Genomic DNA, 19144 nt, shown 5'->3' with positions numbered 1-19144 from the left:
AGGACTCCCTCCATCCCGCTCCCAAGCAGCCACACCCCCCCAGCCAGGGTCAGTTACCCCAGATGGGCTGGCAACCAGTAGCAACGCCAGCTATAGGGACATCAAGGAAGGATGACACCCCCCCAGTGAAGGGGCCATAACCCCAAGAGAGAAAGGGGGGAGGGGGGAGAGAGGGGGAGAGGGAGAAGGGGGGTGGAGGAAAGGGCCCCCGGGGGGGGAGCCGAGCACAGCAAAGCAGGAGAGAGGAGGCCAAGAGAGAGTAGACAAAGGAGAGAATATAAGAGGGGAAGGGTCTCATCCCAGCCCTCCCCTGGCCAACCACAAACCCCACACCTTGTCAAATTTCTGAGGACAGCCCCTGCTCATGTAGGTGAGTTTATAGAGCGGTAAAACTGAGTCAACCAGGGTCCGCCACCTAGACAGTAGCGGCGGGTCAGCCGATTTCCAAAGCAACAATATTGTTTTCAAGGCATAGAACATAAGATAAAATATAAAGAGCTGCATATGCCTCCTGTGAGAGACCAAATCACAAAGACCCAGTAACGAGACTCTGGGATCAAGGACCATGCCAGTAACCCCCAACCCCTCAAGGTCACCAACCACCTCCCGCCAAAACCTCTTAGCAACAGGGCAGGACCACGCCATATGGAAAAAGGTACCAGTTTGACCACAGCCCCGAGGGCATACATCCGCACTACCAGGGTATATCTTGGCCACTCGCTGAGGGGTATAATAGGCCCTATATAGAAATTTGAGCTGAATAAAGCGATCCCTGGCTGAAATCATCCCAGAGATATAACCACCCAACCCTTCCTCCTAGGCCTCCTCATCTAGGGACGGGATGTCCTCCCTCCAAAGGGCATAGAGTCGGGGGCTTGCCCCATCCACCTTACAAGTGATCCTAAGGTACACAGAAGACAGGATACAGGCAGCGTGTCGGGCTGACAGGAACCGCTCCAGTGTGTTAGGGGCCAGCGTGACAGCCCGCGGGTATTGGGTCTGCAAGGCATGCTTCAGCTGCAGGTAGCGAAACAGCATAGAGGAGGGAAGATCGTAGGAAGAGCGAAGCGCCGGGAATGGGAGAAGCACACCCGCAGGCATCACCTGTTGTAACCTAATAATCCCAAACCGGTGCCACAGACCTGGGTCCGGGATGGAGTGGAGGTGCCGTAGCCTGGGGTTACCCCAAAGCGGGGTATGGGGGGAGACAGTGTCGGGGTCACTGACCACAGCCGACATCTGTCCCCACACCCTGACTGTTGTCCGCATAGGGACAGTCAGCTGTTGGTGCACCCCAGGTCCACAGTATACCAAGTGACCAAGAGCAGTGTAAGAGCCCATGATCGCCGCCTCCAGACTCACCGCCGGGTTGTCCCGGGGCTGTGCAAACCACCATCTCACCGTGACCAACACCACCGCCCAGTAATAGTAGCGAAAGTTGGGTAATGCCAGCCCACCCAAGGACAATGGGAGTTGCAGGGTAGCCTTCGCCACCCTAGGGACAGCCCCCGCCCAAACGAACTCTATCACCACTCTATCCAACTGCCGGAAAAAGGTGCACGGAATCGGCACCGGGGTATTACGGAAGGCATAAAGAAATTTAGGGAGAAAAATCATTTTAATTAAATTAATCCTGCCCACCGGTGTCAAAGGCAATGATCGCCAAGTCTGGCGGCGGAGCTGCAATTGCTGCAGAATAGGAGTGACATTGTCATCCAAGTATTTAGCAACATCCCGCTGTATTTCCATACCCAAATAGCGAAATTTCGTAACCCACTGAAGAGGCAGAGCGGGGGAGGTGGGTGGGGGAACCGCTGATAAGGAAAACAGTAGGGATTTATTCCAATTAATGCAGATCCCAGAGAACGAGCCAAACAGCTCAAAAATCTGCAACGCCAAATCTAGGGATCCCGCCGCATCCGGGAGATGGAGAAGAGCATCATCAACGTACAGTGAAATTCGTTCAACCAATGGGCCCACCTGCAGCCCCCCCAGAGCGGGAGTCGACTGTAGGAGGATAGTCAGGGGCTCTATCGCCAGGGCAAAGAGACCCGGGGACAGCGGACAGCCCTGCCTAGTCCCCCTATGTAGCGAAAAGGGAGGGGAGAGGGAACTATTGGTGCGAACCCTAGCATGCAGGCCGCGTAGAGCAATCTCAGCCAGGAAATGAATTTCGGGCCAATGCCAAAGCGACGAAGGACTTCCCAAAGATAACCCCACTCGACCGAGTCGAAGGCTTTAAACAACTCTTTAGTACTCAGCACCCAGGGCTGTTAGGTTTAAGCAACCATCAGCAGCATCTGCATCATATGGTGCAGGATTATCTAGGGGCAAGAGACCCACTGGGTTACTGGATCTTGAGGATGGACCACTGGCCAGAACTTGCTTAATAAGCAAATTGAGCTACTGGCCTGTCCTGCTTCCAATGTGCTTTCCGAATGGACATTTGGTGCTGCTGGAGGTTTTGTGACGGATAAAAGAGTGCGCCTTTCCACAGACTCCACTAACCGGCTGATGTTTATCAAAATTAATCAGTTCTGGATCAACAGCAGCTATCAAGCCCCTGAAGCTGGTGTAACTGATTGAATTTGCTAGGGATCCCTTGAAGACGGCCTATGCTGCCTACCTTATTCCTGAATTTTGATTATGCAATGTTTTTGGTTTAGGGCACCACCAACACCCAAGGCCCAATTTTTCTGCACCTGTTTGACAGGTGCAAGTCATTTCAATTATTATTTCAAAATTTATACCAGGCCCTTTGGGTCTAGATATAGATTTTAAGGGGAACTCCACACCAAAATGTGAAAAAAAAAACAGCGTGGGGTCCCCCCCCCCAAAATCCATACCAGACCCTTATCCAAGCATGCAGCCTGGCAGGCCAGAAAGGGGGGATGAGCAAGCGCCCGCCCCTCCTGAACCATACCAGGCCGCTTTCCCTCAACATGGGGAGGGTGCTTTGGGGTGCCCCCCAACGCACCTTGTCCCCAAGTTGATGGGAAAAAGGGCCCCTTCCCAACAACCCTGGTCTGCGGGTCGGGGGCTTATAAGAATCTCGAAAGCCCCCTTTAGCAAGGGGGCCCCCAGTTACTGCCCCCCCCCCTATGTGAATGGGTATCGGGTACATCGTACCCTTACCCATTCACCAAAAAAATGTACAAAAAAATAAACACACAAGACAGTTTTTAACCTTTTTTTTAAAGATAAAAGATTTAAAGTCCTTTATTTAAAAATAAAAAAATAGTGTCCCCGATGTAAATCCATCGTCAATGACGTCGCCCGCCGCACACACCAACCCAAAAAAAGGAAAAAAAAAAAAGCTCCGCTCTCAGTCAACGCTTCCTGCGGACTGCCTATTTGTGGTTTGACAGTTCTTATATAGGGAATGGGCAAAGCCACACCGGTGACGCCACCCAGCAGTCCTGCCCCTCGCAACGTCACCGACCAAGCATGCACATCGGGGGACACTAGTTTTTTATTTTTATTTTTGAATAAAGGACTTGTCAAAATGTGTTTATTTTTTTAGTACACTTTTTTGGTAAATGGGTAGGGGTACGACGTACTTGATACCCATTCACATGGGGGGGGGCAGGGATCTGGGGGCTCCTTTGTATCCAGATTCTTATAAGCCCCCCACCTGCAGACCCTGACAACAACAGCCCATGGGCATCAACATGGGGACAGGGTGCTCTGTGTGGGGGAGGCAGAGCCCCCCCTGCCCCACCAGAGCAGCCCCCTTATGTTGAGGGCATGTGGCCTGGTATGGTTCAGGAGGGGGCGCTCCCTCATCCCCCCACCTTTCCTGCATGCTCGGATAAGGGTCTGGTATGGATTTTGGGGGGGACCCTACATCATTTTTTTTTTTCACATTTTGGCAAGGGGTTCCCCTTAATATCCATACCAGACCCGAAGGGCCTGGTATTGACTGGGGAAGGGACCCTGGTATTGACTGGGGGGGACCCTACGCCATTTTTTTTATTTTTTTTTATCTGTATTGTAAAGCACGTTTACATTAAATTTTTTTCCTTTAGAGATGTCAGTATTGCTGCAGCAGGCTCTATAAATTGTACATAAGCACCACTTTACAGGTACATTAAGGGGACCCCCCAGGAACGATATTTAAAGGAATTTTTCATTTTTATTAGTTAATTTTAAGCATCATTAAAATCACTGCTCCTTTAAAAACTGTCATTTTAAAAACATTTTTTTGCATTGATACATGTCCCCCAGGGCATCATCCAGGTCCCCATACACTTTTTATGGCAACAACTTGCATATAAGCCTTTAAAATGAGGACTTTTGATTTTTCATGTTCGTGTCCCATAGACTTTAATAGAGTTTGCATGTTCGCTAGAACCTTTTCCCTGTTTGAGATGTTCTGGGGCGAACCGAACAGGGGGGTGTTGGGCCCATCACTACTCCTGATGCAGTGTGGCAGACCTATGTACATTTTAGGACTGTATGGCCTGAAATACCAATTCTTTGTTAGGTAAAACAGTTTCTGTATCTCATCTGTGTATTACCCACTTGGTGACTCCCCATCGTACATTTACTGCGACAAAGTGGCTCTTTTGCACGTAAACACATACCTGTACGTCATTTCGTGCTATAGCCACTAGGTGGCGCGGGCGCGCCGCTGTAGGTGCAATTGTGTGCTTATTGGACAAAGGCGGAGCCAATCAGCGAGACCAGATGTCTGCCAGCCACCCGCAATCGATCCCACGAGAGGCAGAACAGTGGTCTGCCCATGTACCAAGGCACGTCGCCGTTCTGATAGGGGAGAAGATAGAGATCTTGTGTTTCTGCTAAGCAAGAACACAGATCTCTGTCTTCCCCCAGTCAGAGCAACCCCCCCCCACACAAGAAGCAAGCACCCCTTAGGGACACATTTAACCCTTTGATATCCCCTGATGTTAGCCCCTTCCCTGCCAATGTAATTACAGTAACAGTTCATATTTTTAGCACTGATCACTGTATTAATGTCACTGGTCCCCAAAAAAGTGTCATAAGCGTCAGGTTTCAAAATCACATATCGCAGATCGCCGCCATTACTAGTAATAAATAAATAAATAAAAATGCCAATAAAATATCACATAGTTTGTAAACGCGCTACCTTTTGCGTAAACCAATCAATATACACTTATTGGGATTTTTTTTTTACCAAAAACATGTAGCAGAATACATATTGGCCTAAATTGATGAAGAATTTAGATTTTTTACATTTTTTTATTCAATGTTTTACAGCAGAAAGTAAAAAATATTGTTTTGTTTTTTTTCATAATTGTAGCTCTTTTTTTGTTTATAGCGCAAAAAATAAAAACCACAGAGGTGATCAAATACCACCAAAAGAAAGCTCTATTTGTGGGAAAATAAGGACATCAAATTTATTTGGGTACAGTGTCGCCTGACTGTGCAATTATCAGTTAAAGTAATAGAGTGCCTTAACGCAAAAAATTGCCTGGGGGTAAAGTGGTTAGGCTGTTTGTCTGAAATTTATCTTAAAATGGAGGTAGGTGCAAAAATTCATTTTTCCAAAGCCTTTAATCCCAAGATATATAAAGTTAACCTACACCTTTATGAAAGAAGTACTCACAGTCTTGGAGGCAGATGCAGCTAGAGTATATTCTTCCTCGATTTCCCATTCTGGCTCGGATGTAAAACTGTTTGCCTGAAGTGGCATGGCAATAGTTTGTTTGACAAGACTCACTTGCTGTACTTTCCATGGGCTGGTGGGCCTTGCAAGCTGAGTTTGAAGTGGCAGCTCTTTACTTGTTAAGATATTCTTCTCTGTCGTTGGGAAATTCGTCTTTGTTGTTTTTCCGCCATGTGTAAATAATGGGTGAACAGTCTTTGTCAGAACTGTTAATAAGACTTTTGTAGATGTATCACTGTTGGCTATGGTGAGAGTAGAAAATCTTGATTTTGTTTTATGAAATGAATGTGTTTCAGTGACACTTTTCGTAGGTGCCTCTGTTTCATAACCTTCTAATTCATAGGCAACCGTTAACGAAGGCAAAATGCTTTCCGACTTTGAGGTTACACTGAAAATCAAAAATAGGGGGGGGGGGGGTTACAAGAACTTTATTTATTTTTCAGTTAAGTAAACACAAAATAATTCATATTATTTGCAGTATTAGTTTGCATTTCAAATGTATATCCATTTCAAGCTTTTTATTAGATTTAGATACAGTGGGAAAGGATAAAAACCTCTGATTTTTTATTGCTTTCTAAATCCCTGTTGCAGATTTTTTCTTTCTTCCTGTCTAGGAAAACCATTGCCACTGAGACAGCAACTGAGGGCAGTAAAACCCGACAGGGGCTCCAATACTACCTAACTGTATTCAAAACTTGTACAAGAAAGTTTTGGATGGACACACAGTACACTCAGCCAGCAGTTGAATGTTGCAGCTCCTTTCACATATTTTCCAGGGGTAGCTTGTCTCCCCTCTTGAAAACTTTCCTTCCGTTTACAGAGTTCAGTAGCTGAAGCTGACATTAACACACACGCAAACAATGGCTTTTCCTCCTTACTTCAGATGGCACCTCCTAGGTGTCTATCAGAAACACAATGTCTGAAAGAAAACCCATTTCTTTTTAGAAAACCCATAGTGCTCTGGCAATCCCTTGTCATGAGTGAAACCCATTATTAAAAGTTTATTTGAAAAACAAAGATTATGGACATATAGTAAAAAAGATATAAAAAAATAAGTGTAAACAAATACAGAATAAAATATGGCTCAACCCCATTAGCCCCCGTTCACACTAAGGCGACCTGTGAGGCGACCTGGGCGCCTCACAGGTCGCCGTAGGTCGCCTTCCATAGGGAAGCTGCGGACCCATTCTAATTGGAGCGACACAAGTCGCTCCGACTTAGAAAAAGGGTCCGGAGCTTCTTTGGGGCGACCCGGAGGCGACCGCCATAGACTTCAATGTTATGAAGTCCGTGGCGGCCGCTCCGAGGTCGCGGCGCGCTGCTCGCACCGCGACCTCGGAGGTCGCCCCCCGAAGTCGGATCGCCCCTATGTGAACGGGGCCTTAGAGCTTTGCTTTAAACTTTCTTTTTAGACTCCTATTTATATATGATATGAGTTCTAATATTTATGTGATATACTGTACATGCATACATACTGGTCCAGGACAAGGGGTGGTCAGGAGCGGCTGCCCTGGTCGCTGCGGTATCATGTGAGGTGAGGGGATTTGTGTTGAAAGGGGAAATTTAGGGGGTGGCAGGGGATAAGTATTGTTCTAGGAGGGGATGTGGTAGGAGGGGTGTGCTAAGAGTAGTAATTCAGGGAGATTTGTGTCAGGAAGGGGGATGTAGGAAGAATACTTGTGCTAGGAGGGGGGATGGGGGGATTTGCGCTGGGAGGGGGAAATTTGGAGTGGGTGGAGGGGAAGATGTGTCCTAAGAGGGGAATTTTTAGGGGTAGAGGATTTTTGCTAGGAGGGGTGATTTTTTTTTGGGAGAAGGGGCATTTGAGCTGGGGGGTTTAAGGGATGGGGGGCGGGGGGGTTCAGCAGGGGGACAGATTTGTACTCAGAGGAAGCGGAATTTATGCTTACAGGGAAAGAATGCCGATTAGTGCTCAATTTTTTTTTTTTAGGGGGAGGTATTTGCTGACACATAATGCTCATACATCTTGATGGGGGAGCAGTTTGGCTTGTTCGCCCTTGGCTCTATATGTCCTTGTCCCAGCACTGCATACATAAATAAACATATAACAAATTAAATTTACTTGTTGCAGCCATTACCTGATCCTGAAAATGTATTGATGATAATAGTCAGCATTGAGCATTATAGAAGTTAAAGTTTATGTAAACCCTAAATTTATGTTTCAGTTTGTTTGGCATCATGCCTCACTTACTACGGTTTTCTTGAAGTATAAGGTTCCTTACAGATTGGTGTTCCAAAGAGGTCCACCCAAGGCCCCTTTCACATGGGCTGTCTGATCAGACCCTGCATTCACCCCTGTGGAGCGGCGCAGGCCCGGATTGGCCAATCGGGAGCATTGGGAGAATTCCCGGTGGGCTGGTCCAGTGCAGGGCCGGTACAAGGGGTGGAACAATTTATTGTAGGAAAGGGGAGGGGGGGCGCAGCGGAGGTGAAGTGCTTAGGGCTCGGGTTTACTGTCAGCATCTTCTGTCTGCTTCTGTCCCGACCGTAAGCCCGCCCACCACCTGCATTGCTTTAGTATTCTTAGTTCTGTGTCTAGGTTGAGTCCTGGCATTTTCTGCATCTTCTGTCCCCGCCCACCTCCTATCAGAACTGTAGTTAATGGTCTAGGGAAGTGCTGTACGTGGTGGGCGGGCCAGTGGGCGGGGATAGAGGCCGGCAGAAGAGGAAGAAAATGTCGGGACTACATCCCTGGCACGCAGAGCTAAGAACACTAAAGCAATTCAGGTGGTGGGCGGGCTGACAGACGGGGACAGAAGCAGACAGAAGATGCCCAGATTAAACCCAAGAACACTGAAGAATTACAGGTACAATGCAGAGATCTACTAATATTAAGAAGCTATGCTTTACTTAGGCACCGCATATGTTGTCTTCCAAAACTGTGCTGAAATATATGAATTATACTATAGTGACATGGACTTTTAAATAATAGCAATCCTTATAAATAATTATTAAAGTGCATAAATGTAAAAAATTTATAAAATATACATAAAGTGCTCTGTGACATTCATGTAAACATCCGTACCCAAAAGAATATAACTGTGTGTATATATTACTGCAATCAATTAAAGTGCTTAGTGCTCACGAAATACCCAATTAAATACAATTATATATATATATATATATATATATATATATATATATATATATATACATATATATATAACACTTCAAACAAATAAAAGTGCTTTTGTGCTCAGTGCTACTATAATTTGATCACTCAAAGTTCAGTGCAAAAAAATTGTCCAATATTCTCCCAGTGAAGTAATCGCAACCATGCAGGGGAACAGTGATGGTTGGTATCTCCTATTCACCCGTGCAGTATTATCTGGGGTGTGAGCTTACCAGAGGGATATGATCCCTGTTACCTTATGGCAACCAGGATCCGCCTCCCTGCAGAGTTTAGCTGGAACGCACGCCGGATGCTGGACTAGTAGCCGGGAAGGAGCGACGTGATTTGCACCTGAGGGCTTGCTATTCTCCATGATCCGGTAATTAGTATATACAGCTATTCAGCATAATGCTACATAGGCATTAATTGATTTTATATTTTGTATGAGTTTTAATTAACCCGTAATAAAGGATACGATTATTGAACATACTACACCATGAGAAGTCCCTTGTCTCTCTCCTATTACTTACCCTGAGACATATAGGTGATCCCAAACAGAGGAAAAGTGGACGAGAGGACCATTCAACGGCTAAATATTAGCTAAAAAGCGTTCAGGATCCTGGTTGCCATAAGGTAACAGGGATCATATCCCTCTGGTAAGCTCACACCCCAGATAATACTGCACGGGTGAATAGGAGATACCCACCACCACTGTTCCCCTGCATGGTCGCAAATACTTCACTGGGAGAATATTGGACAATTTTTTTGCACTGAACTTTGAGTGATCAAATTATAGTAGCACTGAGCACAAAAGCACTTTTATTTGTTTGAAGTGTTATATATATATATATATATATATATATATATATGTATATATATATATAATTGTATTTAATTGGGTATTTCATTAGCACTAAGCACTTTAATTGATTGCAGTGTTATATACACACAGTTATATTCTTTTGGGTACGGATGTTTACATGAATGTCACAGAGCACTTTATGTATATTTTATAAATTTTTGACATTTATGCACTTTAATAATTATTTATAAGGATTGCTATTATTTAAAAGTCCATGTCACTATAGTATAATACATACATTTCAGCACAATTTTGGAAGACAAGATATGCGCTGCCTAATTGAAGCATAGCTTCTTAATATTAGTAGAGTACTCTTTCCCTATTGGTGATTGTAGGGTAGCTGCAGTCTTGTTCACCGCTATATATAATTTAATTAATTTAGTAATCATTTTGGCGCGAATATCTATAGCACTTGCACAATGCAGTGATATTCTGCTCTTTTCAGCTGAGCACTGTGGATATGATTGATAAATAGGGGAGTACTCAGCAGAAATATTTTTTAAAGTGACTTTGTGCTATTACAGTAAAATATGTTGGAGGCACCTTGCTGTATGTATTTTCCATTTAGGTGACTATTATATCAGGTTCACACTAATGCGTTTTCTGTGACTCACATTTGCGCAGGCACAGCAGCCGATTCATTTAAATGGGCTACTGTACCTGCAGGAAACACAGGAAAAAGGTCCCTGCACCTTTATGAAAACGCAGCCGCAGCAAAATCGCATGGTGCAAAAGTACCATGCAATTTCCCGCACCAAAAAATGTGCTGCATTTTCAGATGCGCGGGAGTGCCAAAAGGAATAAATGGCAGCCTTGCGCATCTGTAAAAGAGCAGGGAATTTTTCCTGCAGGTGGTTGGGGAAATAGGTGCCATTTACACGCTGTCCCGCACATGCAACCACCTGTAACAGTGTGAACCTAGCCATGGGCTCATTTACACTTGCGGTTGGCAGGCAATAAAACATGTTGCTGAGCCTCATTTTACAGCTCCCTATCACTCCCGCCGTTTAAGCTGCAGAGGCAGCAGCTAGAGGTTTACAGATGCCACTGCTGCAAGGTGGGGGGGGGGGGTCAGTGTAGGTGTCAGTGAAGGGGTCAGTGTAGGGGGGTCAGTGTAGGTGTCAGTGAAGGGGTCAGTGTAGGGGGGTCAGTGTAGGTGTCAGTGTAGGGGGGTCAGTGTAGGTGTCAGTGAAGGGGTCAATGTAGGGGGGTCAGTGTAAGGGTTCAGTGAAGGGAAGTGTCAGTGTAGGGGGGTCAGTGTAAGGGTTCAGTGAAGGGAAGTGTCAGTGTAGGGGGGTCAGTGTAAGGGTTCAGTGAAGGGAAGTGTCAGTGTAGGGGGGTCAGTGTAGGGGTCAGTGTAGGGGGGGGTCAGTCTTTCCCTCTTTCTTTCCACCCCACCTACTTGCTCTCTCTCTCTCCTTCCCTCTTTCTTTCCACCCCTCTCTATCTCTCTCTCTCGCTCCCTGCCTCTCCTTCCCTCTTTATTTCACTCCTCCTTCTCTCTCTCTCTCTCACTGAATGAATTACAAGGCTGTAGAGAACAGTGCGCCATTGCAAACTTATATTCAGAGGTTTTAATTTCATTATTTTAATATAGGGAGTCGTGAACTAAAGTGGGCCAGTCTAAGGCATGAAACTCCAGGGCTGAAAATGAGTCCCACTCCGGCCCTGGAGCGGCGCATGTCAGCGGTGACATGTCCGCTGACTCCCAGTCGCTATCCGATCCTGTCCACAAAATCCTGACGGATAGTTGTCCTATTTTCCATCTGTCTGGTGGAACAGATCGGATCGGATGAAAACGGACAAGCAACCCATTTTCACCCGATGTCCCCATAGGGGAAAGCTGGACTGTGTCTATCTCTGCTCTGCACAGTGAGCGGAGACGGACCTGTCATCCGCCTGCTCAGCGGGGATCAGCGGAGCGATCCCCCAGCTGAGCAAGCAGATTCTGTCCCACGGAGTTGCCCGTGTAAAAGGAGCCTAGGAGTTTTCAGGCTGACCTGATTGGAAGGTTCATTCATTCCTATAGACAGGCAGGTGTAAACCAAAAAAAAGTAAGAGGACTCAGAAGGGACAGTGTTGCCAACTGCCCACAGCATTTTTTACTGGCAAAACAAAACATTTACTGACGGAACACATTTTTCACTGACAACCTAAAAAATAACAGAACTTTTAAGACAATTGATATTTAAAGGTCAACACAGCATGACAAATTATCAGCCCCTGATATTTACAGACAGTTGTAAAAATCACAGATTTTTACAAACTGTCTGTTGGCAACCCTGGCAGAGGATCAGCTCATAGATCCCCTGTTAATTGGAACAGAATCTACCTCGCATGAAAGGAGCCTAACTAAAGACAAAACTTTTTCTTTTTAGTTTTGGATACAGTGGAAAAGGATTAGAACACGCATCAGGTCTTAATTGTTGTATGTGCCCCTGTTAAGGAGTTTCACTCTCTCTATTTGTCCTAATTACCACTATCATATAAAGTGTAAGTAAAAGAAAACCCCAAATTAGAACAGTAATAGATGGGAAATCTTCCAATGGGGACATTAGTTCAGGTGACTCTGCTGACCACAAGGGATTCTCTCACTTTGGAGGTATTTCTCATCACTTCCTGTATTGGTTACGGGACAGGAACTAAAAGGAGTTGTAAAGGCAGAGGGTTTTTTTTTTTTATCTTAATGCATTCTTTGCATTAAGATACAAAAAACCCTCTGTGTGCAGCAGCCCCCCTCAGCCCCCTAATACTTACCTGAGCCCATCTTTATCCAGCGATGTTGCAGGAGTGTCTCAACTGCCCAGGACTCCCCTCCTCATTGGCTGAGACAGCAGTGTGGTGTGAATTGGCTCCCACTGCTGTCAATCAAAGTCAGTCAGCCAATCAGGAGAGAGAGGGGGCAGGGCTGGGTCATGGCTCTGTGTGGAAATAAACACAGGGAGCTGTGACTCGGCTCAGGTGCCCCCATAGCAAACTGCTTGCTGTGGGGGCACTCAACGGGAGGGAGGGGCAGGGAGCAGTGAAGAGGGACCCAAGAAGAGGAGGATCCGGGCCACTCTGTGCAAAACCAACTGCACAGAGGAGGTAAGTATAGCATGTTTGTTACTCTTTTTTTTTTTAACGAGACTTTGCAAAAAAAAAAAAAAAAAAACTGAAAGGGGTTTTAAACCTCTCTTTGGGCCAGTTAACACCACATGCAGTCCAGTGCGTTTTTTTCAAAAACTCTTGGAAAGTAGGTCATATGGTTTCTGATGGCATAGTTCATACCAGTACTTGCAGTTCAAGTGCGTTCCAGTTCTAGAAAAAAAAAGTAGAACATGCTGCATTTTTCCAGCACTGGACTGTACTGGAATGCATCAGAAGGCACCTAAATGCACCAAAAATGCACTGGAACACACACATGTTCTTTTTTAAGCTTAAGAAAAAAAAAAGAAAAGAGGGGGGGGGGGGGGAATGCACTGAACTGCATCAAAAACGCACCAAAAACGCATCCAGACTGCATTTCTATTGTGTGAACTGGTCCTTACACTATACAAAATGAGACTAAAGGGTTGTCTTTAGTTCTACAAAAATGTGGGTGCGCTGATAGGAGTGAAGCTGCTACCTGAACTGTACCTAGTGAAATTAATGTTGAAAAAATAGGTGCGCTAAACAATAAAAATGAATTACCAAAGTGACACATGTGCACAATGTAAACAATAAATAAACATATACAAATGACAATATATCAAAGTGATGGTGATTCAGTGAAACTGCAAAACTCAAATGAGTGCAACAACTGATAAGAGTCCACAAAATCCAAAAATCTTCACCAAGTGATATATAATGAAATAGTGAGGGAACTTGAAGTGATATTTCCAGTGCTGTGAAATGAAGATTCCCACCACCGACAGGCTTTCCTTCTTACCAGATAAGATAAGGTTAGGTGCAGAGTAAAACTCTAATCAATCGGTTGGAAAGGAGGAAACTTCCACTGCAATTCCACCCTGTGGTATGATGCAAAATAGCCTCTTACCGGATGGCATGTATATCAAGGCACAGGAGATTCTCCTATGTGGATGTCCCTTCTGTTGATCGGATACCTCTGAAACGCGTCAAATAGGAGGCGTGTCGCGCTGCCACAGACGTCACGCATTGCCCGATCTGCAGCCGGGCATAGGCGGACTCATCGGTACTGTCGTTCGTTTTCCCGCAACCTATGTAAGTGCATAACCTTATCAATAAACTTCTCTCGGGGGTATTACACTATTGTCCGCATATTCTTTGTCCCTCACATGATACATCGGGGAGTCAATAAGAATACGGACGTACATTGGTAGCGGAGGAGAGTATTGGTATCCGATCAACAGAAGGGACATCCACATAGGAGAATCTCCTGTGCCTTGATATACATGCCATCCGGTAAGAGGCTATTTTGCATCATACCACAGGGTGGAATTGCAGTGGAAGTTTCCTCCTTTCCAACCGATTGATTAGAGTTTTACTCTGCACCTAACCTTATCTTATCTGGTAAGGAGGAAAGCCTGTCGGTGGTGGGAATCTTCATTTCACAGCACTGGAAATATCACTTCAAGTTCCCTCACTATTTCATTATATATCACTTGGTGAAGATTTTTGGATTTTGTGGACTCTTATCAGTTGTTGCACTCATTTGAGTTTTGCAGTTTCACTGAATCACCATCACTTTGATATATTGTCATTTGTATATGTTTATTTATTGTTTACATTGTGCACATGTGTCACTTTGGTAATTAATTTTTATTGTTTAGCGCACCTATTTTTTCAACATTGTCTTTAGTTCTAAATAAATAACTAAGTAAATTTTTTTTGTTAAAAAGTTTCTCATCTGGAGACCCATAACTGAAATATATATTTTAGGTACACTCAGAAATGAAAGTGCTGAACAATGCTGGTTTCCTTGTGATTAGACCTGCATACAGGCACCCATGATATTGTCTTTTCCCATAACTCTGACTTAAGTCTAAAAGGTTAACATGCCCACATATTTCTTGGGTGGTTGCAATCATCAGTTCTGAAGAACATCATTTAGCTTTCTCAGCATAATTTTGAATTATTAATTCCATTACTGAGCTTAAAATGATTTTTATTTAGACTTTCTGAATGCTATTTAAAGCAATATCTATTACAGCACTAAAACTAAACATGCAAGGTATGGCAAATGAGAACACTGACATAACAAATTCACAATTACAAACACTACTTATGTATTGTCAGCAGTATAAAACAGTTATAAAAATGTTAGTGTGGGTTAGGAGTTTGATGTAAATGTTTTCAAAGCAACATAAAGGAAATAACAGTTTGAAAAATATGAGCTTGTCAGAACTGCTGGTGCATTGATAAAGAAACAAAACGCAAAACCTATTCAGTGTGTCAAAAGGACCAGACCCAAAAAAAAAATGACAACATACATGTAGCACTCACCTAGAAGGGGGTGTAAAGGCAGTCACAGTCCTTGTACCTCTGGTATCTAACCTCCATAGCACAGGCATACCTGGAGTCCTAGCCAAAGGGTCCTACTTACAGTGTCCAAGGCATAGGTGTGCACAGCCTATTGCATTAACTCAAACACACATACGTGTGTGTGTGTGTGTATATATATATATATATATATATATATATATATATAGCAGGATTCCCAGCCGTTTTGCTGGATATGGGTCCCCCTGGGCCACCGGGTGCAAAAAAAGTACCCTTGTGCATATTTCTCCAAGTGTGAGTTTATTTGAGAACTTAGATGTGAGAAGGGAATGAGTGGGATACTCCTTTGGCTCAACTATGCACAATTTGCTAGGGACAGCTGAAAATGCTTCTTGCCGCTGACTTGACGCTGGTTAACGCTGACATTCTGCCTGTTAATCCAAACTGACCTTGGACTGCTTTCTCACTTTCCTTTCTTTATCTCCCTAAGCACTCCTTGCTGAGGTAGCTACGTATGCTGCTGCTGCGCTGCTAAACACTTCAGGGCCCGCAACGGCACCCCCTTTCTCTGTTCCTTCTCCTCAGGTTAGCTGGCTCCTGGATCCCCTTGACCTTCTGGAGTGGTCCCCTCTCCTAGGCAGACCCCTGGGCAGTCCCAAGTACTCACAAGACTGTTTTCCCCGAAACTTCTGCTCAGCAGCTCCACTCAGTCCACAGCACTCTGGATCCCTCTCTGCAGCCCAGCTCAACCTTCGTCCTCTAGGCCGACCGCCCAGGACACTCTCACTTGCGCTGACAGGAGGAGAGACAGCTGTCATCCTCCTCCTGGGACTCTGCTTCCTGCCAAAGATGCTGCCTCATGTGCTCCCCTCAGACTTATATCCTCTCCCAGGATGCTTTGCGGCAGATTCTGCCCTCTGAGATGGATACAAGTCCTGGTGTGCTATTGGTCAGGTTTCTTCCACTGTCCAATAAGAATCCTCATTGGACACAGTGGGGAGACTCCCCAGACTCAATAGACACCCTGAGAAGCACATGACAGCCTAAGGAAATGATCAGGTCCCCCTGATATGCAGACAGGGCCAGCCATATGCCTCTTGCTAGCACCTACCTAGGAGGGTACTACATCCACCCCCCACCAAAAAATGAGCCATGTCCCCATTGGCTCTGAGGCAGCCGCCTCCTACAAAAATTCCACAAAAATTAGGAATATCCCACAGACTTGGAAAGGGGGAAAAGGGAAAGAAACGAATGTACAAATAATTTACGTGAAAAAAATATATAGACATCTTTATACTGTACAAATATACAAATTATTTTAGGTGCATGAAAGGATGCACCCCCTCTGACTAAGCTCTGGAGCAATTGCACTTGCAGAATGCAACTGCACTTTGCAAAGAGCACAGTCTATTTGCCTTTAGTAAATCAACCCCTGTCACTAGGAAAAGTTAGCCATACCATGACAGGTACTTTTACAGATAAAGTAATAAAACATCAGTAGCTCATGTGAGGTAGATCCCTACCACTAGCTATCTATTGGTAATCAGTGGACCAATGTACAAAAAATAGTGCAATACATTTTCTCTCGAATTGCAGAGTTGTTTATCTGCAAGAGGACAAAACAGCAGAAAACATACCCATAGCATTTTGTTTTGAAGCAACATTTCCTCATAAATGATCCTCTAGTGCATTAATAGCACATCACTTTTTAAAACATTAGGGTATAACCAGAGATGTATAGTAACTAAGTGGAACTACTTCACTACTGTACTTAAGTACCGAAAGGCGGTATCTGTACTTTCCTGGAGTCGATTTTTTTTCTCCCACTTCCACTTTTACTTCACTACATTTTTTCGATGATTTCAATACTTCTACTCCGATATTTTTTTTTTGTGCTGCATAGTTACTCGTTACAATTATAAAAATTACCACTGCCAGAACAGTAGATGGCAGGTTTCATGAAGCTCAATTATCAGCGCATACGAAAAATAAAAGCTACTGTATGTATAAATAAAAGCTGCATTTGAAATAATAAAAAACAATATGATGTTCAAACTTTTGACTTCTTTCTTTAATAACTACATAACACAGTACTTGTACTTTTACTTTCAGTACTTGAGTAGCAATTTTTTTTTCAAAACTACTGGTACTTTTTCTTTCAGTACTTGAGTAGCAAAATTTTTTTAAAAACTACTTGCAATACTTAAGTACAAAAAATGTTGAATACTTTAGTACTTCTACTCGTCACTATTTGATTGAGCACTTCCACTTCTACTCAAGTCACTTTTTGTTCGAGCACTTGTACTTTTACTCAAGTATGGGTTTCGAGTACTTTATACAACTCTGGGTATAACACTTAGGGATTAATTTACTAAAATGGGAGAGAACAAAATATGGTGCAGCTCTGCAGAGAAACCAATCAGCATCCAGGTTTTCTTGTCAAAGCTTAACTTAAAGCGGAGTTCCACCCTGGATTTTTTTTTTTTTTTTTTTAATACCCCCGGGACAGTCAGGGCTAGTACATTCCACAATGGCTAGCCTCTGATCTGTCCCGGGTTGCACTTACCTGTTAGGACAAATACTTACCTTGCAAACGTCTTGTCCAGCGCTGCCATCTCAGATGTGGGCAGCTTGAAGCCAGCGAGATCCCCTTCGGCGTCTTCTTCCGCCTTCTTTGGTCCCACGATGCTCTGCGCCGGCCCCGACGTCACTTCCGGGTCGCGCGCGTCATCCCTCTACAGCTTCTGGGCATGCCCAGAAGCTGTTTAGAAGGGGATGACGCGCGCGACCCGGAACTGACGTCGGGGCCGGTGCAGGCGCAATGATTCCTGGGAGCTATGACGTTCAGCTCCCAGGAATCATTGCAGAGCCAGGAAGTGACGACGGGCCGCGGCCGAGGAAGGAGGAAGAAGGAAGTAAGGTAAGTATTTTTTCTTCGCTACGAGGTAAGTAAAAAAAAAAAAAAAAAATGCGATTATCCATTTCTTTTTCAGGTGACCCGGAGCGAGAAGATGGAGGTAAGTATAAAAATAGGGTGGAACTCCACTTTAAGCTGAAGTTAGAAGCTAATTGGATACCATACACAGCTGTACCAGATTTTGCACTCTCCAGTTTTAGTAAATTGACCCCTTAAAGTTCCTTACTTTGTTTCTAGTACTCTACCACCACCCAGTGGTACAAAAAGTGAAATAGACACAGATCAATATATTTGAATGACTGGCGCTGAAATGCATTAGTTTGACATGGAGACATTCTCTGCAACCTGTAAGGCTGGGTTCACACTGGTGTGAACTGTATGCATGTTTCCCCACATCCAATTTGCATGTCAGGAGCTTGTGACAGTCTCTCAATGGAGCCAGTTCACACAGCTCTGAGACAGCTGCAGAGCAGTTTGCAGGATATTTGTGTGCGTCTTCTGGTCTGTTTGTTTCAGGTCCAAATTCAGCCAAAAATTCAGACCGAATTAATACCTGAAGGGAGAATGGAACGCGCCAGACCTCCTGCTGTGAGTCACTCCACAATCCAGTGTGAACCCAGCTTAAAAGAGCAGAAAAACATATCTTATCTAAAGCAAACAACTAACTATAACCATGTCAACAGTAGGAAAAAAAAACATTAGTCCGTATAAACATTGTGTTTTTTTTCTCTTAGCCACAAGCTTGTGGCTAGGCTCTTACCTGCAGATAAAAAAAACGGAGGATCATGAAAAAACAAAAAAATAAACCACTGCTGATTGATAGTATAAAAGTCCAGCCGTCTTTCGCAAAAGTCGGGGATTCTCTCTGCATTTCCAGCCTGAGATAACATGGAATGACATGTCGCTTATTAAAGACACAGGTTGCCACCTGACTTAGGCAAGGGTTCTGTTCATAAACAATAGTGACCGCCAGCAGTGTGTAGCAACAGCCCTAATAGGGCTCACAAACACAATCAGACAGAGACAAAAAAGACAAACTGTTTTCTATAAATGAACCTTCCCAGGCCTCAGCTATCTCTGCAACTCAGGAACCTCTTCCAGAACTCCAGGAGAGTATTGGTTTCTGTAAGGCTTTAGGAC

The 19144-nt window shown here is 44.5% G+C and overlaps 1 protein-coding gene across 1 annotated transcript in view; it reads right to left on the bottom strand.

Moving 5' to 3' along the window:
* The window catches only part of ST6GALNAC1 (ST6 N-acetylgalactosaminide alpha-2,6-sialyltransferase 1), a gene marked incomplete at both ends in the record, with an annotated part of 243784 nt that overhangs the window by 100156 nt on the left and 124484 nt on the right, over positions 1-19144 (bottom strand). Inside the window, one exon of the mRNA XM_082272737.1 lies at positions 5591-6038. Within this exon, the coding sequence (XP_082128863.1) occupies positions 5591-6038 (448 nt within the window). The remainder of the gene's footprint in view (positions 1-5590; positions 6039-19144) is intronic.

The sequence above is a fragment of the Pelophylax lessonae genome, assembly GCF_965119305.1.
Source record: "Pelophylax lessonae genome assembly, chromosome: 11".
NCBI classification, from domain to species: domain Eukaryota; kingdom Metazoa; phylum Chordata; class Amphibia; order Anura; family Ranidae; genus Pelophylax; species Pelophylax lessonae.
The sequence above is the reverse complement of the archived record's forward strand: the minus strand, read 5'-3'. Positions and strand labels throughout refer to the sequence as shown.